Source organism: Siniperca chuatsi, linkage group LG15 (assembly GCF_020085105.1).
Source record: "Siniperca chuatsi isolate FFG_IHB_CAS linkage group LG15, ASM2008510v1, whole genome shotgun sequence".
In the NCBI taxonomy this organism is placed as follows: domain Eukaryota; kingdom Metazoa; phylum Chordata; class Actinopteri; order Centrarchiformes; family Sinipercidae; genus Siniperca; species Siniperca chuatsi.
Window position 1 is genome coordinate 29,309,429 of NC_058056.1, and position 24,399 is coordinate 29,333,827.

General features: G+C 38.0%; 1 protein-coding gene across 4 annotated transcripts in view; it reads right to left on the minus strand.

Annotated features, from left to right (window-relative positions):
* mipol1 (mirror-image polydactyly 1) overlaps nucleotides 1–24,399 on the minus strand; it is a 77,005-nt gene that overhangs the window by 47,533 nt on the left and 5,073 nt on the right. For all 4 annotated transcript variants that reach the window (XM_044166182.1, XM_044166181.1, XM_044166179.1 and 1 more), the window contains exon 2: nucleotides 16,984–17,075. In XM_044166182.1, the coding sequence (XP_044022117.1) occupies nucleotides 16,984–16,993 (10 nt within the window). In that variant the 5' untranslated portion in view covers nucleotides 16,994–17,075. The remainder of the gene's footprint in view (nucleotides 1–16,983; nucleotides 17,076–24,399) is intronic.

The following is a 24,399-nucleotide window of genomic DNA, read 5'->3' on the forward strand; positions in this document are numbered from 1 at the left end:
CAGGAGGAGGAGTCAGGAGCAGGAAGAGTCAGGAGGAGGAGTCAGGAGCAGGAGGAGGAAGAGTCAGGAGGAGGAAGAGTCAGGAAGGGGAGGAGTCAGGAGGAGGAGGGGCCAGGAGGGGAGGGGCCAGGAGGGGGAGGAGTCAGGGGAGGGGTCAGGAGGAGGAGGGGGAGGAGGAGGGGGAGGAGGGGTCAGGAGGAGGGGTCAGGATGTTTGACACACGTCTAACCTGTCCGAGTTAGGGTTGGGAGGGGGGAGGAGCCAGGAGGGAGAGGAGCCAGGAGGGGAGGGAGCCAGGAGGGGGGGAGCCAGGAGGGGGAGGAGTCTGGAGGGGGAGGAGTCTGGAGGGGAGGAGTCAGGGTTGGGAGGGGGAGGAGCCAGGAGGAGAGGAGCCAGGAGGAGGAGGAGGGAGGAGGAGTCAGGAGGGGAGGAGTCTGGAGGGGAGGAGTCTGGAGGGGAGGAGAGTCTGGAGGAGGGAGGAGTCAGGTTGGGAGGGGGAGGAGCCAGGAGGGAGAGGAGCCAGGAGGGGGAGGAGTCTGGAGGGGGAGGAGTCTGGAGGGGAGGAGTCAGGATGTTTGACACACGTCTAACCTGTCGGAGTTAGGGTTGGGAGGGGAGGAGTCAGGGGAGGAGGAGTCAGGAGGGGGAGGGGTCAGGAGGGGGAGGAGTCAGGGGAGGAGGAGTCAGGAGGGGAGGAGTCAGGATGTTTGACACACATCTAACCTGCTGCTGTAACCTTTGTGATCACGTGACAATCTGTGATCAACTCAACTGACTTGCTAACTGAATCTGCAACACGAAGATCTAACGAGGCGTGGAACTCTGCTGCCACCACAGAAGAAGAGAGAGGAGTAAATCCAGGACTCGTGGGAGGAGATCTGAGTCTGGCTGAACAGCTGAATACTGTTTCACATGGTGAGTCTGATCTGGGCGAGAGACACCGACAGATGCTGGATTATCACCGAGAGAGAGACAGTTTGACTGAAGGAAGCTGCGTCTTCATTCAACTTTAAAACTGTGCTGACATTAAATCTTCACTGTTCTCCAACAGACCCCCGCCAGCCAATCACATCTGATCATTTGCTTTTGATTATTAATGATCACGTACTGTTGTGATGTTGTGTTTGTTTATTTCTGTCATGTCAGCACTGAGCCTGTCCGCCTCACGTTTATAACTGACTAAACTTTTTAAAGTTTGGTCTCAAAATACCAGAACAAAACTACACATTCACACATTTTAGGATCTTTGTAGCACACAAGCCTGCTTTATTATCATCAGCAGCAGTAGCAGTAGTATTAGTAGCGGTAGTATTAGTAGTAGCAGTATTAATAGTATTAATAGTATTAGTAGTAGTAGCAGTATTAGTAGTATTAGTAGCAGTATTAGTAGCAGTATTGGTGGTATTAGTTGTAGTATTAGTAGTATTAGTAGCAGTATTAGTAGTATTAGTAGTAGCAGTATTAGTAGCAGTATTAGTAGTAGTAGTAGCAGTATTAGTAGCAGTATTGGTGGTATTAGTTGTAGTATTAGTGGTATTGGTAGCAGTAGTGAGTGGTAGTATTAGTAGTAGTATTGGTGGTATTAGTTGTAGTATTAGTAGTATTAGTAGTAGCAGTATTAGTAGCAGTATTAGTAGTATTAGTAGTATTAGTAGCAGTAGTGGTGGTATTAGTTGTAGTAGTAGTAGTAGTATTAGTAGTAGCAGTATTAGTAGCAGTATTAGTAGTATTAGTAGCAGTAGTGGTGGTATTAGTTGTAGTATTAGTAGTATTAGTAGTAGCAGTATTAGTAGCAGTATTAGTAGTAGTAGTAGTATTAGTAGCAGTATTAGTAGTAGTAGTAGTATTAGTAGCAGTATTAGTAGTAGTAGTAGTATTAGTAGCAGTAGTGGTGGTATTCCTACAGCAGCTGTGGTGTGTGCTGTGACCTTTGACCTCCTCCCTGTATGTTGTTGTTGGTGAGTTCATTGTAGATGTTCAGCTGTGTGAAGGACCACAGCTCCACCCGGTGGGAAAACCGAGTCATTACAACTCCTCGCTGATATTTTCTTATTGAACTGATGATCAATAGTTTGAAACAGTACAGCAGTGACATTTGCCCATAAACCATAAATCACAGTTTGCTACGCAGAATGTAGTCCCGTAGGACCACGTCACTTCCTGTCTACTAAGGGCGCTCCGATCGGGCCGATCACCGATCTCTGGAAGCAGTATCGACCGATACCGATCACGGGTTCTATCTGAAGCCTGCTATTGAGAGAAACACTGCTGCCACCACAGAAGAAGAGAGAGGAGTAAATCCAGGACTCGTGGGAGGAGATCTGAGTCTGGCTGAACAGCTGAATACTGTTTCACATGGTGAGTCTGATCTGGGCGAGAGACACCGACAGATGCTGGATTATCACCGAGAGAGAGAGACACACACACACTCACACACAGAGAGACACACACACACACACACACGCACACACGCACACACACACACTCACACACACGCACACACGCGCACACACGCACACACACACACACACACACACACACACACACAGAGACACACACACACACACACACACACACACACACACACACACACACTCACACACTCACACGCACACACGCACACGCACACACAGAGAGACACACACACACACGCACACACACACACACACACACACACACACACACAGAGAGACACGCACACACAGAGAGACACACACACACACGCACACACGCACACGCACACACACACACACACACACACACAGAGACACACACACACACACACACACACACACACACACACACACACACACACACACACACACACTCACACACAGAGAGACACACACACACACACGCACACACGCACACACGCACACGCACACACGCACACACAGAGAGACACACACACACACGCACACACGCACACGCACACACACACACACACACACACTCACACACAGAGAGACACACACACACACACGCACACACGCACACACACACATTCCTGTATATGCACCAAAGTGAGGTCCAAATAAATTCACATAGGAGGTGAGGACCACCCTTTCTGCTATACTTGGAGACAAATGAATGCTGGATTTCAGCACTAGGTGGCTCCCTGATTCCAGTTTCCACCTCAGCTTCTTTAAAAAAACAAATAATTTTTTAAAGCATTTTACCACTGGAGTGAGGACCTTTTTCATGGGGGCGCTATTGGGTTCGTTTCAGAATAGACTAGTTTAACTACCTTCTGTCTTTAGCTTGTAGTTAATCTTTCCTACAATTTTATGTTTTAGTACAGACAAATAATTTAATAAATCATTCTTGAAGTGTTCTAAAATTAATGTTGTAACCATTGATTAGACTGCTGTACAAAAATACAGATACAGTACTTTTAAAACACAATTACTGCTTTACCAAAGTGAACCAAACTTTAGCAATAAACATCAGTATCATACAACTTCCAATAAAGCTGCAATGAATGCCATCTCCAGTGTACAGAACTAGATTTATTTTGATTTGTTAACAGACACAACTCACGATGTGCACAAACCAACAATGGTGGAAGAAGTATTCAGATCCTTAAAACTTAAGAAAAAGTACTAATATCACATTTCATTCAAAATGTTAAGTAAATGTAAATATTATAAGCAAAATGTACGTAACGTATCAAAGGTAAAAGTACTCATTCTGAAGAAAAATGGTTATGCTAATTGTTAATTACTGCTGCTGCTGCTACTACTACCGCTGCTCAGAAAAACGCTTTATCCTCCAGTTTATCAGAAAAATTCATTCAAAATCAACACATAACAAATTGTAATCTGCACAGTAGCTAAAGCTGTCAGGCAAATATTGTACTTTTTACTTCACTAGATTTGTCTATGGTGTCGAAGTATAAATTTGCATAAAATTGAAATACTCAATTAAAGTACAAGTACCTTGAATTTAAACTATATCCGCAAGTACAGTGCTAGAGCATATGTGCTTAGTTACATTCCACAACCAAACAGCATTAGAAAACTAACAATGTTCAAACATGCCAACTACTGGCTCAACCAGACATTAAAAGTAGAACATTGAATTATAATGCAAAATGACGTCTTCAGAACTGAAGTTTCCGTGACAGCGATCTTCGATTAAGAGTCACAATTGTGTTATATGAAAAGTTTTTAATATCCTTCCAGGATCTTTGATCCAAGTGTTTCTCTTGTGTTATGCATTTGATGCAGTTCTCTTTACCTGGAACCCGCTGTAATGCCATACACTTTCCCAACTGTTTGCTGACAGCAGTCCTCTCTGCTTCACTCCATGGCCTCTACAGATGACAGAAAAAATGTAGATTCTTTAACATTCAGTACTTAGACCACAATGTAGATTTCTTGACTCGGCTCATGCATAGCTGGCACACAGTCACAGAAAGCACCTAACTTTAGCTTTGAAGTCTATGCATTTTTCGCCCAATTTTAAAGAACTTACCTCTGTCTTTCACCGCTTGCCTTCTTTTGCCTCTTTTCTTCTGTGGAAGCCTTTTGGCCAGGCTTGGTCCTGCGCTCTGATCTACAACAGTAACAGACAAATATTAATTCCTGTTAGTCAGTGTAACCTCAAACCTATGTGTCTTTTATATGTGCGGAAGTAGGAAAAACAACTAGTAGGATCTTTTAGCAAAAGGCAGGAGTTTGTGTACAGCTTGACTTTGCACTGTACAATAAACTGTCCTAATGAAAGCCATTTAACTCACCATCCATATCTGAAGTCCCATCCCCAGCTGCAGGATGTAGGTAGAAAGTGAGTTTATTTTTTAAACAGGCTGCGTTTAGTCTGAACATGTTTAACAGTATTTCACTGACTGTGTTTAAATTCACTACATTTGTTGAAGTAGCTGAAATAAAGCTGAATGCTGTTGATCCAAGAAGATTTCAAAAATTGTAAATCTACTGTATATTAACATCAATGCCTTTTCAAGAGCCACCAAACCCTTTTTTACTGGATCAGATGGTGAGCTGACAGTCTTGTCTCTCTGTCTTTGAGCAATATATTATTTAAATCCTCAACTCTATTTTTCAGCTGCTGGCCCCTGTACTCTGTCCCCATCAGATTAAAGCTGAACTAATATATTTAAAATGTAAAGTAGACTACAGCTGCGCACAGTCAGATTCCACCACTTCATCACCATTAAGGAAACCTAAGTCTGGTAAACGATGAATTAATGGACAACACTGAATAAAACTTTATTGTGTTAACTTACTGACACTTTTCCCGCTCTGACTCAGGATGACTTTTTTTAAAGCTAAAAGTGCACAGTCTGCATATACATGCATTAATATCTCTACGTCCACTGGATTAAAATGGAGACTCTGCCTTTTTATACCTGTTGCCATGGTGAAACATAAACTATAGGCCAACGCCACACGTGAAGATTATAAGATAGCAGTGTTATTTTGACCGGCTGTCAGAGTTTCAGCAGTTTGATTGAATTTTGCGTCTTCTTGCCCTGCTTTTAGTTAGTAGTTGGCTTTTCTTTTTTTCTTTTTTTTAAATCACTGATAAATGGAAATAGAGATTGTATGGACCCAGTAGTAGACCGACTTGGCATTACTGGTATGAGATGAGGCAAGACTGGAAGTTTGGAAAGTTCACTACACATTTTTGAGGACATTGCTAGGTTTATCATAGCCATTTAAAAAATGGCTTTTGTGCGCCCAGGTCATAAAGGAACATTTGGCCATATGCAGAGGACAGCAAACCTCTCTTCATCGTGTAATTTTCCTCGTTGGTATGACTAATATGTCAGTTTCTAGAAACCGATTAGACACGGTTCTCTATAGTTATTGGTGACGGCATCTCTCCAGTGCGAGCAACACTTTTCACTTGCCTGTAGCAGCACTCTGGACTGTATTTACATCATAAGATAACTGAAACCAAACTGACTGTGCACAAAACTATCATCTACATCTATCAGCTGCCACAAAGCCACCTGTGCTTAGTGCACTCATTCAGAGGCTGTAATAACTATTTATTTAGTCTGGACGTTAGTTTAGTTTTGGATGGAATATTCAGCATTTTGATAAGTTTGGCATTAAATGAGCCTATTATTTTGAGATACTAGGGAAAGGTATTGATTCTTTTTTTTTTTTAAGACAAAAAGGTTCCCAGGACAACCTTTTTAATACAATTAAATATCCTTCCTAACCCAATAATTTTCGTACAGTCCCTAACTTACCCTCCATATCTGAGTCCCCATCCTCACTGCCCTGGTCATATCTGTTTTTCAGGGAGAAGAGGTCAGAACCTCCATCTGAAAAACAATAGCAAACAGAAAGTGACACCTCATACTATGCAGTGCAGGAGGGTAGATTAGGGCTGCAAATAACGATAATTTTCATTATTGATTCACCTGTGCATTATTGTCTCAATTAACTGCTTTGTCTATAAAACAGTGAAAAATTATTACTCAAAGATATTCAGTTTACAACTGCATAAAAAAAGAGCACCCAATCATCACATTTAAGTAACTGGAATCAGCAAATGTGTAAAGCATTTGTGCTTTAAGAATCACTAAAAGATTAAATTATATCAAAATGGCTGCAGATTAAATGTTGAATCGACTAATAATTGCAGCTATAATATTGACAGGTTTAACACGGACAGCATCCTAATTCTTAAATACGCACCTTCAACAACCTCTCTGCCGCGTTTCCTTTCCCTCTGTGGGACAGTCACAGAAGTCCATGTGTGACTTTCAGCTGTAAAGATAACAATGATCAAATATTAGTGCTCAGTGGTCAAAATATCCTCAAGTACAAAGACTACTGCTGATTAAAAGAGCTCCATAAAAAAGATTGTACAAATCCTCTCGATCTGTTCATGTCACTGGACAGTATGGATCAGTTGTTAACCTTACACTATTTTCACCATACTATGCATAAATTACACAGCCAAGCCGTTCTTTGCTCATGCAAGCATTTACTTTCCTTTTAATTTCTTTATTTTCTTTTTGTTGTTTAGCATATTTCACCTCATTTACTAGAGTCAGAAACATTTTCTAAAAATATCCTACTTCAGTTAGCAGTATGAGGTATAACAGTAACACTAATGCTAATTTTGTAAAAAGACTGTACGTCTCTATGGTTTGCCTGAAAGCGAATTTCTATTAAATGAGATTGATATTGTCCAGCTATAATAGATTGTACAGATAAGTAAATGGCTTTCTCCATGGAAATGCTTGGATGTTTGACTACACTTATGAGAATAATGTTTATGCAACGACAATGAAACAGAACAAAACAAGGTCAGTTACAGTGCGTACATACCACAGACAGAAAGATCAATTGTGTTGAGGTTGAGGCCTCGCTCCATTGCAAACAGAAGTTTACTTATCTTGGCAATTTGAAAGGTTTTGTAAGTCTGTCGGTAAAAGTCAAGGTGAACTCTGATGTCATGTCCCATGAACCTTGTAACTTGTTCCAGCTCTTGTTCACTGAGATCCAGGAGTTGGCAGCGTGTGGCAACCTGTTTTCTTAATTTGGTTGATCTCAGGAGTTCAGGGTTTTCTGCTTTGCTTTCCTCTGCATATTTCCGCAGAACAATCACATCCCGTAACTTTGTCATCGCACCAGGTCTTGCAAAGAGATAAGGATTTTCAGCAGGTATTCCAGCTTCCTCTCTCCTTTCAATCAACAAATTGATTGATTCCTTCATTCTCTCAGTCAAGAAAACAGCTACCTTCCCACCTCTTTTTCTCCAGACCTCTATGCGGGTTAGTAGCTTGCTCAGCTCTCTCTCTAATGGTGACAGGGTTTCATAAATGTCCTCATTTACATGATTTGTGCTTGCTTTCTCGTACGTCTCAAGAGTCAAGCGTGATGCTTGCCTTTCACACCGCTTGTTAAAGACAATGACCTGCACCAGAACTGTCTCATTTAACTCCCTGTATGCTGTTAAAATCTGTTGTGTCAGTTCCCCCTTTGCTTTATCTTCCACCATCCTGAGATGGTTCCACAGAGCCATCACATTTTTGGTAATGACATCCTGACGTCCACTGGCGTTAGATGCTATTGGAAGCACGCGTGCAGCAAGACTTTGTACTCTTTTTCTTGTCTTTTTGTCTTCTGTTACACATGATGTTTTACTTCTGCATTTGGAATGATGTTGTCTCAAAACCTTTTTAGCAAACAGTCCATAGCAATATTGGCAAGGCAAATAATCCTTAACAGAAGCTTCATCAGAGGGCTGCCTCCATGTCACTATTTGTCCTCTGCCTTTTTCCAGGACTTTGGTATTGTGCTTGAAATCTCCTTTATTTCGCAGATGTTCCAAAAGAACCTTTCTGTCTTTTGATCCTGATGGAAAGCTAAAGGCATATGCTACATCCTGGATCTCCATATGATTTCTCTGCAAATGTCTCGCCATCCTTAAGTCTGACTGGCCACAGTAGAGACAATAATGTCTTTTGTCGCGTGCTCGTTTGCCATCTTCCCTTTTTGTACAAGTTTTTATGGTCACAGTTGATTTTGTTTTGTTCGTCTTTTGTTTTTTTGTCTTTTCACATAAGTTCTGAGGTTCTTGTGTTTGTCTCGGCTTTTCAAATCTTCCTCATCACTGGATGATGATGCAGTGCGAGTTGGCTTGTACTCTAGGTCCGATCCTGTATGGCTATATAATTCGGATCCAGAGGAATCCCACTCTGGCTCCTCACGGATATAGTCCAACTGTAAGCAAAAAGCATAATCATCATTAGAAAAATCGTGTGAAAGTAAAATAGCATGAGCGCTTTCAGACAATTTCCAGTCATCACATCAACAATCACGTACAACTTTAAAGAGTCACTTTACCATCATTATCTTATAGATGGACTACACTATTGTAAAAGTGTATTATAATAAAACAGTGTGATACTTTTTTGATTTCCATACTTTTACTTTATGTAAGACTACATTCATAATTTCCATTTGACTTAATACACCGAAATACACAAACTGACACTGACAAAGCATGGCATGTTTACTTCTAAAATTCAATAAGACAAATTAGTCTTTTGTTCTGATAATATGTTTGTTTATAATATATACAGTACTGATGCAGAGTGGATTATCCTGGTAAAGAGTTTAATTGAATCTTGACTTAACGGGGCACAAAATTAGCACCAGCCAAATGCTGATAAAACATGCAAATGGCTGGTAGATTTGCTTCACTTACCAGCCAAAAAACAATGGTAATCTATTAAGTGACTGGCAAAATTTGAACATTCCTTAGCCATTTGGCCAGTGGACAAAAAAAGGTAAGTTTGCACCCTGTTGACTAATAAATCGGTGCAGCTGACATCTTTGAACAGAATCCACTTATTTTCACACCTTAAATGCCTCTGAGAGACGAAGTAATGCATCATCTCTACATGTATGCAATTAGACAAGACCCAGCAACAGACTGGCTACAGTCCCGCTGACACCTTGGCCTCGGCACAGTCAAAAAAGTTGCAGATACTGCTCGGGACACTACTTTAATATGAATTCGATTTAATCAGCTACTCTCTGTGAGTACACAACGAGCAGACACTGATAAGAAACTAATGCAAAAGTTTCATGCTCAGTATAACAACAACATCCACTGTAGACTACATAACTGTAGCTGACCTGACATGACATCAATCTATTTAACTGGCAGCCTGAACTTCAGAAAACATAAATCAGATTAAGTAAGACGTTGTAGTCCCTCATTCGTCCAGGAGTGTTCTATCGTAGAAAAGGTTTCAGTCGTAGTCGTCTGGACGCTGTTTTCAGAATCAAGATTAATTTCTAGTTCCCGTCCCATTTTTTCACAATTGAGAATGACTTCCGGATGGGAGCCGAAACGTCTTGATTTTGAAACGTCTGAAACCTTTTCTACGATCAGATTAAGTACTTTCTACAGAGAGTCACATTTCTAAAGAGAATCATGATGGATAAGAATTGATTCTTTTTGTCATCTCTAAACTTCTAAAGGACTCAAGATGTAGAACCTTGTGTGTATTATCTGTCCTCAGTTTACGTTATTAGTTTTATTTTAGAATTCCTCCTTTAACATTGAATTACAACTACTGCCAACTATTCCAGGAAAGTGAAAAGTCTGTATCAGGATAGAGGAAAGATTCTGTAACATACCTGTGTTGGCATCACAGCCATCGCCTTCTGGACCTAACATCAAAGAGAAGATGGAAGATTATTTCCTGTTATTGTCTGAAACAGTTTCAACAAAAAAATTCCAGTCACGTACAGCTGGACAGTGATGCTTTAGTGCTGCTTTCATCTTTTCAAGTGAGAAGACATTTCATATATTACTTATATAGTACATTTAAAAGGGCATTCATATATTTAATGTATAAATGACAATGTTAAAAACTGAATTGGGCACCCTGTCATAAGTACATGAAGTTACAGTCCACACACTGTAATCTGTATATTTGCATTTAGTGAGTTTGGTCTGTATTAATAACATGCATTCCCAGACATCTCAAGTCTCCCACCAGGCAATGTGCTACTGATATATACACTCAGTAGCCACTTTATTACACCTGTACAGTCTAATGCAGTTTAGCACAACCATGCCATAAATTCTACTTTTACAAAGCTCATGTTAAGTTGTTCTTGTCATAGTCTGTCAATTCAATTCTTGTTTATCACTGAAATCATAGTTAAAAGGTGATGTTGTATTGGACTGCATTATATTGAGAAGTGTTTGTTTTTGTCCTCCCTACTACAAAGGGGGTAAGAATATTAAAAACCAGAAACATGTCCAGTACAACACCATCACTAACTATGCTCAGTGCTACAACATATAATTTAGTTAACATATTTTTGACAGTGTTAAAAAAGAAACATTTATACAGAAGCGACTTTATGGCAGCACAGTTGTATTGTATTATGTGTACCCAAAAAAGTGTTCAAGTGTTTGTTTTTTTTAATGCTGGCAACTGTTGGTCATCTCTCTGTGCCAGGATGCCAGTTTCCCTTTAAAATATCCTGTCAACTGTGTTAACTGGGTGGACAGTCACAGAGGTGGGAGTGAGAGAAGCAACAGGAATGGTAAAAAAAAATCTATTTAACAGTAGCTGATAAATTAGGAATTATTCACGCAGCAAGCCATGAGAGCAGAGCTGTTTTGGGATCAAATTTAAAAAAGTACTGTTACTAGTTACTTAGTAATAGATTACATCTATTTCAGTGACTTTTCTCAGGCTGATGGCATCTTTAAACTGCATTTCAACTTAAGTGTTTAGTTCACAGTTGAAGCTAAACTTTACTGCCACAATCGTTGCATTCTAACTCTTTTTCCACAGTTATCAATACACAGTGAAATGTCCCAAAATTTCACACACATTATTAAAAATGATAGCAAGGGATACTTAAGGATATAACATGAAAACACCACAAAAACACAGGCATTTAAAGTTATTTCCACAAATTGAGAAAAATGGTACAGTCTACGTTTAAAAATGCTTAAAATGGTTATCTTTAAATGAAGGTTATAACTTACATTTGGCCACTTGCTATATTTTCAGAGAAGCTGGTGGAATCTTAATGCTTCTATCATTAGTGGCGCACGAGTTAATTCGCTTGTTAGGAACTCCTACGGTCAGAATTAAGTTCACATATTCAAAAATACACAATTTCTACCTAAAATATACTATAGCTTGGCTTTATTTGACAATTATTGTAGTGTAATAAGTTTCATCCTGGCAAAATAATATTGTACAGTTAGCTGACATGTGGAAGCAAAACTCAAGAGCAAGACATCATAAAATCTTACCTGCACTGAAACTGTCTGGAAAAGCCTCCTTTCGCATCTGCTATGATGAAGTTTGAGTCTCTCAATTCTTCTTCTAAATCTCTCCAGGGTCCTGCAGCGTTTGTCCAAAACTCCAGACTGCAGGTCGCTCTTAATTGAAAGGTGGGGGAAGGGCACTAACACGCTCTGATGGCAGCAGAGCAAGTGCAGGTGAGGGGGGGAGAGCCCCTCCCCTTGATGGGCCATCAATTAAGCCTGAGCTGAAGGCTGCCAGTGCACCACAATATTCTCCACTTGTCAACTCTGACACACAGGCCTGTATTACAGGCTAGAATGTTGAAAATAAAGCAATTACCACATTTATCAGTACAAGTACTACTACAGTACTACTTCAGTGCTTAAAATTAAAAGTTTTTACTTAAGTAAAAATCCAAGTATCAGAATTTATTTAAAGTACCAAAAGTAAAAGTACACCTTAAAAATAAAAGGAGTAAAATGGCCCATTTCAGAATAATCTATATTAAATTATTGGATTGTAATTATGCATTAATGTGTTCATCACTTTAATGTTGCTGGTAAAGGTGGAGCTCTTTTAGATTACATTATTTGCTGCTCTGAAGGATCATTAAAGACTTATATTAACCTGTAATAATGCATCATAATTTATTTGTTGATTATATTTGGTATCATTAATCTGAATTTGCAAAGTAACAGGGTTATCAAAGAAAATTTAGTGGAGTAAAAACAATATTCCCCTCTGAAATGTAATGTAGTACATTAAAGTACAAATTGAAATACTCAATTAAAGTACCTCAAAATTGTACCTAGGTACAGTATTTGATTAAATGTAACTAGTTATTTGCCACCACAGATGTATATCACACATGAGGACCAAACATTAACACCTTTCAGTGTATGCAGTCCAGTTCACTGGACTGCATACACTGCATACACAATAATAATAATAATAATAATAATAATAATAAAAGGTGAGTAAAAATGGATGACTAACTTTGATGCTTTATATTCGAATGAATACTTAATTAAAGTGTTATGATTCTCTGTTCACTAGCCTTTTTTCTAAATCTTCCACAGTATTCTTAATCACATGCTGACCCTCAGTTCTACAGATTTGAGTTTACTTACTCGTTTCAACATTGCTGTTGACAATAAGGATGAAGTGATAACACAAAACACATGATATTCATTTTTCTTGTGTTCTTTGTTTGCTAATGCAGCTTTGAAGTGTTTAGAAATTAGTAGTAAGGATCCTATTACATGAGCTCACTGAGTTAGCTAAATAGCAAAGTGATATGAATTTAATTTTACTTTGGTGACTGTGTAGGCATCCCGAGACCAGTTTCAGGTACCATTGAGGAACTAGGAGGTAGAAGGTGGCCCAGAGCCTCTACACTACCTTCAGTTAACACTTAACCAGGGAGTGGCTCTTCCTCAAAGTGTCCATCATCCATATGGCAGACAGAAAGTGGCCATGTTCATGTGACGAAGCTATCCAGCCACATGATATAGCAGTGGAGGGGGCTCAGTGGCTACCACAGTTTGTCTGAGTCTGAGGCCTGCTAGCTAGCCCCATTCAGTAGCCTAGCCAGGAACACCAGGCAGGACAGTGAGGCACCCTGGAGGCAAGGTCTGTGACTGGCTGTCCAAAGTGATGCCACAGTTAACTGTCCAACTACAGGTTGAGTTTCCACTCACTCCAGCGGCCCCCTGAACATCAGACCCATCAAACATTGTTCTGTATCACTGCACTGTAGCTACTGTGAGAAGTAAATCTGCATGTGCTTTCATCATGCATTGTATGTGTGTTTTAATTAATAATAGGTTATCAGAAGATAGCAAAATTTATTTTTTAAACACAGCAACAATATCTGTGAAAGCACTATTCAAAAACATGGTAGGGAAAACAAAGCAGACATGAGAATGTGCGGCTGCCGTTGTAACAAAAGATTAAGAAAAGCCAAATGTGGGCAGCAAGTTTTTGCTCTGGGTTGTATCATTGTCATCTTGTGATTGTCACTGTCACATTCATATGTAAAACTTCATGTACTTAAGTTGTGCACAGGTTGAAGAACAATGTCATGAGAACAAAATTTTACAATGTAGTTTCAGTCGTCATACTGCAGTTAATATAGTAAGGCCTTCCATTTTTATGTAACGCATTTAGTATCAGATAACAAGATTAGGACTTAGGCTATGCTAACATCAGCATGCTATCATGTTCATAATGACAATGCTAACTTGCTGATGTTTAGCAAGTGTAATGTTTACCATGTTCAACATCTTAGTTTTGCATGTTAGTGTGCTAATTAGCATTTACATTTAGCATTAACATTTGCTAATTAGCCCTAAACACAAATTATTGTCATTTATTCAGTTATGACATTTATTATTATGGCATTATGGCACTAGATGAAAAGTCAGAGGATCATAATGTAATTACAATTCACCCTGAGGGAAACATGAAATGAACCACATTTCATCACAATCCATCCAATAGTTTTTGAGATATTTCAGTCTGGACCAAAGTGGTCGACCCACTGACTGACACTGCCATCCCTAGAGCTACGCCGCTAGTGTAGCTAACAATAGCAGGCCTAAACTGAGGAGCAAAAGGCAGAAAGTCAGGTTAGCTTGTGTGTGTGCAGCTAGCACTTAAGTTAACTTAGCTACCTTAGCTTCCTTTGTAATCTCTAAACCACCACCACATTAAGTGATGAAACTTCTGTGCACCAGGAAATAAGTAGTTTGCCTACATAAATGTTGAGGTATTCAGCTGGAACTAAGTCTCTATAATAATTCAATATATCATCAATTGGTATTCTTCTGGAAATTTCCTTCCAGTGTTTGCATCATTTAAGCTGTCAGTATGCATGTGTACATACACTCAAAAGTAAATAGTTTGGAGAGCTTTAGTTATCTATATCTTAGCAGACAGATGCTTTGAATGTGTAAAATTTACTAACACTCTAATCTACTAATACCCAGTTTCATCTGACAAAAGCAGTAGTTACTTGCTATTGGAATTTAAACTATCCAAATACTGTATGCGTATGCAGAGTGTTAAAACTGTGGTCTGACAGGCCATTACACAACACACATTACGCACAAGTAACTAAACATGAAGAAAAAGTCAATTTGGAATTTAAAAACTTGAGCAGTTTACATTTAAATTAGTTTTCAGGTAGGGTCTGAGAACCCTTTCCACTGTAGATGTAATGTTATGAGTGATTAAAACAAATTATAACTTTGTTAAATATCTTAAAAGTATAACACAAAAGTAGATTAAATTAACCAGAAGAAAATTTCATACACTGTATTTCATTTTAACTAATAAAACCTTGTGACTGCCTTTTTCAAGTCTTTCTGTAGTTTAAGTTGCTCCGGTGCAATAAATCCGCAATGTCAATAGGGGGCGATAGAGAGCAAAAAGTGTGTGTATTCAGATTATGTACACACACGTGTAGATAGACATTTATTCTCAGTTTGGCACTTTTCTGAGGACCTCTCTGAAACTTTGAGAGAAACACATAAACAGCCTCTGGAGGCCATTACAGTGAAAATAAAGTGAGGACCGGCCTAAATGTCCTCACTTTGCAAAATGGTCCTCACTCCAAAGGTTAATAACTCTAGGTGGTCCTCACAAAGATAGCTGTACAAACACACGCACACACGCACACACACACACAGAGAGACACACACACACACACGGACACACGCACACACACACACACACTCACACGCACACACACACACACTCACACACACACACGCACACACGCACACACTCACACACAGAGAGACACACACACACACACACACGCACACACGCACACACACACTCACACGCACACACGCACACGCACACACGCACACACACACACTCACACACACACACTCACACACAGAGAGACACACACACGCACACACGCGGCACACACACGCACACACGCACACACGCACACACGCACACACACGCACACACGCACACACACACACACACACGCACACACACACACACGCACACACACTCACACGCACACACACACACACTCGCACACACGCACACACGCACACACTCACACACACACGCACACACGCACACACACACACACGCACACACAGAGACACACACACACACACGCACACACTCACACACACACACGCACACACTCACACACAGAGAGACACACACACACACACACACACACACACACACACACACACACACACACACACACACACACACACACACACACACACACACACACACACACTCACACACACAGAGACACACACACACACACACGCACAGAGAGACACACACACACACACACGCACACACGCACAAACTCACACACAGAGAGACACACACACACACACACACACACACACACACACACAGAATCCGATCATTTATATGACATTGAATATCACTTTACAGTCTTTATAATAGATCATCAGCTGGACTTGCTCACGGCACGCAGAAAAAACAGACGAGTAGACTCTCGCAGGGCCGTGACGCGCAGGGCCGTGACGCGCAGGGCCGTGACGCGCAGGGCCGTGACGCGCAGGGCCGTGACGCCGCAGGGCCGTGGCGCGCGCAGGGCCGTGACGCCGCAGGGCCGTGACGCCGCAGGGCCGTGGCCGCGACGCAGGGCCGTAACAGTGTGTCAGTTCCTTGTTCTCGCAGTAGCATTAACCGTCAGGAAATGTTTTGCTCATGTTCGTGCTTGCTCATGAACGTTTGGACTCATGTTGGTGTCACTAATACTATTAAAACTAATGAACTAATATATTAACGAAGACTGAAGGATGAAGAGGTTTGTCTGTGTAAGACGCTGAGGCATCAGATGTTTCAGCAACAGCTGGTGCTGGTTCATCTGTATGTTCCACCACAGTATCCAGTAAAACCAGTATGCCTGCACATCCCTGCTCCCCCCACATGTGAATGACCCAGTGGTAGAAGTACTAGTAGTAGAGGTAGTAGTAGTACTACTTTACCTGTGTACATGTGAAGCAGTAGTAGTATTTTACCTGTGTACATGTGAAGCAGTAGTAGTATGTTACCTGTGTACATGTGAAGCAGTAGTAGTATTTTACCTGTGTACATGTGAAGCAGTAGTACTACTTTACCTGTGTACATGTGAAGCAGTAGTAGTATGTTACCTGTGTACATGTGAAGCAGTAGTAGTATTTTACCTGTGTACATGTCCACCAGAGAGTCCCTGAGCTCCTTGCTGGGCGTCCATGCTGACAGACCGGTCTCCACTGGAATCTCTGAACTGGTTTCTCTGGAAAAATAAAACACAGCTCCACATCAGAAACACAGAGAGACTCACGTCAGACATCAGCGCTGCGTAAACTCGACTGCAACAAACATTATTGTTTGGTTTATTGTTTCCCCTCATCCGAACAGACGGTCTAAGGACCGACGGGGTCGTCTGCTGCACGCCGAAAAGCCGGCGAGAAAGTCAGCAAACCAGTCGGCAAACCAGTCAGCAAACCAGTCGGCAAACCAAGTCAGTCAGTATGGAATCAAATGTGTCAAGTGTGAATCCAAGACCACTTAGTCAGGTCTAGTTAGTCAGGTCTAGTTAGTCAGGTCTAGTCAGCTCTGCCGCTGTATATGTATGTATTATATTTAGCCTTTAGGTGACAGGAAGTGGAGCAGGAAGTGGAGCTGCCGGGAGCCGGGATGTACGAGCAGGGAGCGAGCGGAGTTACACGCAAACGTGAAAAAGTTAAAACTGCCGTGAAAAGCAAGCAACAAACTAGTAAAACACGTCTGTCACTGTCAACATTGTACTGAAGTGTGTTGATGATGTTTTTTAAAGGGCGGCGTGAAGGGCCGCGCCGCGTCCACGAGCGCAGGCGCACGCCCAGCCGCCGCGGTGTGTATCGGCCTTTACTTAATCAGTCTTCTGTAGTCAAGATCAGTTAGTCGGGTCCAGTTAGTCAGGGTTAGTTAGTCGGAGTTAGTCAGGGTTAGTTAGTCAGTCTTATGTAGTCAAGGACAGTTAGTCAGGTCTAGTTCAGTTCAGGTCTAGTAGTAGCAGTATTTATGTAGTAGTAGTAGTAGAAGTAGTATTTATGTACTAGAAGTAGTATTTATGTAGTAGTAGCAGTATTTATGTAGTAGTAGTAGTAGAAGTAGTATTTATGTACTAGAAGTAGTATTTATGTACAAGTAGCAGTATTTATGTAGTAGTAGTAGAAGTAGTATTTATGTACTAGAAGTAGTATTTATGTAGTAGTAGCAGTATTTATGTAGTAGTAGCAGTATTTATGTAATAGTAGTAGCAGTAGTAGAAGTAGTATTTATGTACTAGAAGTAGTATTTATGTACAAGTAGCAGTATTTATGTAATAGTAGTAGTAGAAGTAGTATTTATGTACTAGAAGTAGTATTTATGTACAAGTAGCAGTATTTATGTAGTAGTAGTAGTATTTATGTACTAGCAGCAGTATTTATGCAGTAGTAGTAGTAGCTAGTTATATTTGTTGTTACAGGTGTAACAGTAACGATAAATCGATTAAAGATAAAAGGAACAGTTATATTTGTTGTTACAGGTGTAACAGTACCGATAAATCGATTAAAGATCAAAGGAACAGTTATATTTGTTGTTGTTACAGGTGTAACAGTAACGATAAATCGATTAAAGATAAGTGGAACAGTTATATTTGTTGTTGTTACAGGTGTAACAGTAACGATAAATTGATTAAAGATAAGTGGAACAGTTATATTTGTTGTTACAGGTGTAACAGTAACGGTAAATCGATTAAAGATAAAAGGAACAGTTATATTTGTTGTTACAGGTGTAACAGTAACGGTAAATCGATTAAAGATCAAAGGAACAGTTATATTTGTTACAGGTGTAACAGTAACGATAAATCGATTAAAGATAAGTGGAACAGTTATATTTGTTGTTACAGGTGTAACAGTAACGGTAAATCGATTAAAGATAAGTGGAACAGTTATATTTGTTGTTGTTACAGGTGTAACAGTAACGATAAATCGATTAAAGATAAGTGGAACAGTTATATTTGTTGTTACAGGTGTAACAGTAACGGTAAATCGATTAAAGATAAGTGGAACAGTTATATTTGTTGTTGTTACAGGTGTAACAGTAACGATAAATCGATTAAAGATAAGTGGAACAGTTATATTTGTTGTTACAGGTGTAACAGTAACGGTAAATCGATTAAAGATTAAAGGAACAGTTATATTTGTTGTTACAGGTGTAACAGTAACGGTAAATCGATTAAAGATCAAAGGAACAGTTATATTTGTTACAGGTGTAACAGTACCGATAAATCGATTAAAGATAAGTGGAACAGTTATATTTGTTGTTGTTACAGGTGTAACAGTAACGATAAATCGATTAAAGATAAGTGGAACAGTTATATTTGTTGTTACAGGTGTAACAGTAACGATAAATCGATTAAAGATAAGTGGAACAGTTATATTTGTTACAGGTGTAACAGTACCGAGAAATCGATTAAAGATCAAAGGAACAGTTATATTTGTTGTTGTTACAGGTGTAACAGTAACGATAAATCGATTAAAGATCAAAGGAACAGTTATATTTGTTGTTACAGGTGTAACAGTAACGATAAATCGATGAAAGATAAAAGGAACAGTTATATTTGTTACAGGTGTAACAGTAACGATAAATCGATTAAAGATAAGTGGAACAGTTATATTTGTTGTTACAGGTGTAACAGTAACGATAAATCGATTAAAGATCAAAGGAACAGTTATATTTGTTACAGGTGTAACAGTAACGATAAATCGATTAAAGATAAGTGGAACAGTTATATTTGTTGTTACAGGTGTAATAGTAACGATAAATCGATTAAAGATAAGTGGAACAGTTATATTTGTTACAGGTGTAACAGTAACGAGAAATCGATTAAAGATAAAAGGAACAGTTATATTTGTTACAGGTGTAACAGTAACGATAAATCGATTAAAGATAAAAGGAACAGTTATATTTGTTACAGGTGTAACAGTAACGATAAATCGATTAAAGATCAAAGGAACAGTTATATTTGTTGTTACAGGTGTAACAGTAACGAGAAATCGATTAAAGATAAAAGGAACAGTTATATTTGTTGTTACAGGTGTAACAGTAACGATAAATCGATTAAAGATAAGTGGAACAGTTATATTTGTTGTTACAGGTGTAACAGTAACGATAAACCGATTAAAGATCAAAGGAACAGTTATATTTGTTGTTACAGGTGTAACAGTAACGATAAATCGATTAAAGATCAAAGGAACAGTTATATTTGTTACAGGTGTAACAGTAACGATAAATCGATTAAAGATAAAAGGAACAGTTATATTTGTTACAGGTGTAACAGTAACGATAAATCGATTAAAGATCAAAGGAACAGTTATATTTGTTGTTACAGGTGTAACAGTAACGAGAAATCGATTAAAGATAAAAGGAACAGTTATATTTGTTGTTACAGGTGTAACAGTAACGATAAATCGATTAAAGATAAGTGGAACAGTTATATTTGTTGTTACAGGTGTAACAGTAACGATAAACCGATTAAAGATCAAAGGAACAGTTATATTTGTTGTTACAGGTGTAACAGTAACGATAAATCGATTAAAGATCAAAGGAACAGTTATATTTGTTACAGGTGTAACAGTAACGAGAAATCGATTAAAGATAAGTGGAACAGTTATATTTGTTGTTACAGGTGTAACAGTAACGAGAAATCGATTAAAGATAAGTGGAACAGTTATATTTGTTACAGGTGTAACAGTAACGGTAAATCGATTAAAGATAAGTGGAACAGTTATATTTGTTGTTACAGGTGTAACAGTAACGATAAATCGATTAAAGATAAGTGGAACAGTTATATTTGTTGTTGTTACAGGTGTAACAGTACCGATAAATCGATTAAAGATAAGTGGAACAGTTATATTTGTTACAGGTGTAACAGTAACGGTAAATCGATTAAAGATAAGTGGAACAGTTATATTTGTTGTTACAGGTGTAACAGTAACGATAAATCGATTAAAGATCAAAGGAACAGTTATATTTGTTGTTGTTACAGGTGTAACAGTAACGATAAATCGATTAAAGATAAGTGGAACAGTTATATTTGTTGTTACAGGTGTAACAGTAACGATAAATCGATTAAAGATCAAAGGAACAGTTATATTTGTTGTTACAGGTGTAACAGTAACGATAAATCGATTAAAGATCAAAGGAACAGTTATATTTGTTGTTACAGGTGTAACAGTAACGATAAATCGATTAAAGATCAAAGGAACAGTTATATTTGTTGTTGTTACAGGTGTAACAGTACCGATAAATCGATTAAAGATAAGTGGAACAGTTATATTTGTTGTTACAGGTGTAACAGTAACGATAAATCGATTAAAGATAAGTGGAACAGTTATATTTGTTACAGGTGTAACAGTAACGGTAAATCGATTAAAGATAAGTGGAACAGTTATATTTGTTGTTACAGGTGTAACAGTAACGATAAATCGATTAAAGATCAAAGGAACAGTTATATTTGTTGTTGTTACAGGTGTAACAGTAACGATAAATCGATTAAAGATAAGTGGAACAGTTATATTTGTTGTTATAGGTGTAACAGTACCGAGAAATCGATTAAAGATAAAAGGAACAGTTATATTTGTTGTTGTTACAGGTGTAACAGTAACGATAAATCGATTAAAGATCAAAGGAACAGTTATATTTGTTGTTACAGGTGTAACAGTAACGATAAATCGATGAAAGATAAAAGGAACAGTTATATTTGTTGTTACAGGTGTAACAGTAACGATAAATCGATTAAAGATAAGTGGAACAGTTATATTTGTTGTTACAGGTGTAACAGTAACGATAAATCGATTAAAGATAAAAGGAACAGTTATATTTGTTACAGGTGTAACAGTAACGATAAATCGATTAAAGATCAAAGGAACAGTTATATTTGTTTTTACAGGTGTAACAGTAACGATAAATCGATTAAAGATAAGTGGAACAGTTATATTTGTTGTTGTTACAGGTGTAACAGTAATGATAAATCGATTAAAGATAAGTGGAACAGTTATATTTGTTGTTGTTACAGGTGTAACAGTAATGATAAATCGATTAAAGATAAAAGGAACAGTTATATTTGTTGTTACAGGTGTAACAGTAACGATAAATCGATTAAAGATCAAAGGAACAGTTATATTTGTTACAGGTGTAACAGTAACGATAAATCGATTAAAGATAAGTGGAACAGTTATATTTGTTACAGGTGTAACAGTAACGAGAAATCGATTAAAGATAAGTGGAACAGTTATATTTGTTGTTACAGGTGTAACAGTAACGATAAATCGATTAAAGATAAGTGGAACAGTTATATTTGTTGTTGTTACAGGTGTAACAGTACCGATAAATCGATTAAAGATAAGTGGAACAGTTATATTTGTTACAGGTGTAACAGTAACGGTAAATCGATTAAAGATAAGTGGAACAGTTATATTTGTTGTTACAGGTGTAACAGTAACGATAAATCGATTAAAGATCAAAGGAACAGTTATATTTGTTGTTGTTACAGGTGTAACAGTAACGATAAATCGATTAAAGATAAGTGGAACAGTTATATTTGTTGTTGTTACAGGTGTAACAGTAACGATAAATCGATTAAAGATCAAAGGAACAGTTATATTTGTTGTTACAGGTGTAACAGTAACGATAAATCGATTAAAGATCAAAGGAACAGTTATATTTGTTGTTGTTACAGGTGTAACAGTACCGATAAATCGATTAAAGATAAGTGGAACAGTTATATTTGTTGTTACAGGTGTAACAGTAACGATAAATCGATTAAAGATAAGTGGAACAGTTATATTTGTTACAGGTGTAACAGTAACAGTAAATCGATTAAAGATAAGTGGAACAGTTATATTTGTTGTTACAGGTGTAACAGTAACGATAAATCGATTAAAGATCAAAGGAACAGTTATATTTGTTGTTGTTACAGGTGTAACAGTAACGATAAATCGATTAAAGATCAAAGGAACAGTTATATTTGTTGTTACAGGTGTAACAGTAACGATAAATCGATTAAAGATCAAAGGAACAGTTATATTTGTTGTTGTTACAGGTGTAACAGTACCGATAAATCGATTAAAGATAAGTGGAACAGTTATATTTGTTGTTACAGGTGTAACAGTAACGATAAATCGATTAAAGATAAGTGGAACAGTTATATTTGTTACAGGTGTAACAGTAACGGTAAATCGATTAAAGATAAGTGGAACAGTTATATTTGTTGTTACAGGTGTAACAGTAACGATAAATCGATTAAAGATCAAAGGAACAGTTATATTTGTTGTTGTTACAGGTGTAACAGTAACGATAAATCGATTAAAGATAAGTGGAACAGTTATATTTGTTGTTACAGGTGTAACAGTACCGAGAAATCGATTAAAGATAAAAGGAACAGTTATATTTGTTGTTGTTACAGGTGTAACAGTAACGATAAATCGATTAAAGATCAAAGGAACAGTTATATTTGTTGTTACAGGTGTAACAGTAACGATAAATCGATGAAAGATAAAAGGAACAGTTATATTTGTTGTTACAGGTGTAACAGTAACGATAAATCGATTAAAGATAAGTGGAACAGTTATATTTGTTGTTACAGGTGTAACAGTAACGATAAATCGATTAAAGATAAGTGGAACAGTTATATTTGTTACAGGTGTAACAGTAACGATAAATCGATTAAAGATCAAAGGAACAGTTATATTGTTGTTACAGGTGTAACAGTAACGATAAATCGATTAAAGATAAGTGGAACAGTTATATTTGTTGTTACAGGTGTAACAGTAACGATAAATCGATTAAAGATAAGTGGAACAGTTATATTTGTTGTTGTTACAGGTGTAACAGTAATGATAAATCGATTAAAGATAAAAGGAACAGTTATATTTGTTGTTACAGGTGTAACAGTAACGATAAATCGATTAAAGATCAAAGGAACAGTTATATTTGTTACAGGTGTAACAGTAACGATAAATCGATTAAAGATAAGTGGAACAGTTATATTTGTTACAGGTGTAACAGTAACGAGAAATCGATTAAAGATAAGTGGAACAGTTATATTTGTTGTTACAGGTGTAACAGTAACGATAAATCGATTAAAGATAAGTGGAACAGTTATATTTGTTGTTGTTACAGGTGTAACAGTACCGATAAATCGATTAAAGATAAGTGGAACAGTTATATTTGTTACAGGTGTAACAGTAACGGTAAATCGATTAAAGATAAGTGGAACAGTTATATTTGTTGTTACAGGTGTAACAGTAACGATAAATCGATTAAAGATCAAAGGAACAGTTATATTTGTTGTTGTTACAGGTGTAACAGTAACGATAAATCGATTAAAGATAAGTGGAACAGTTATATTTGTTGTTGTTACAGGTGTAACAGTAACGATAAATCGATTAAAGATCAAAGGAACAGTTATATTTGTTGTTACAGGTGTAACAGTAACGATAAATCGATTAAAGATCAAAGGAACAGTTATATTTGTTGTTGTTACAGGTGTAACAGTACCGATAAATCGATTAAAGATAAGTGGAACA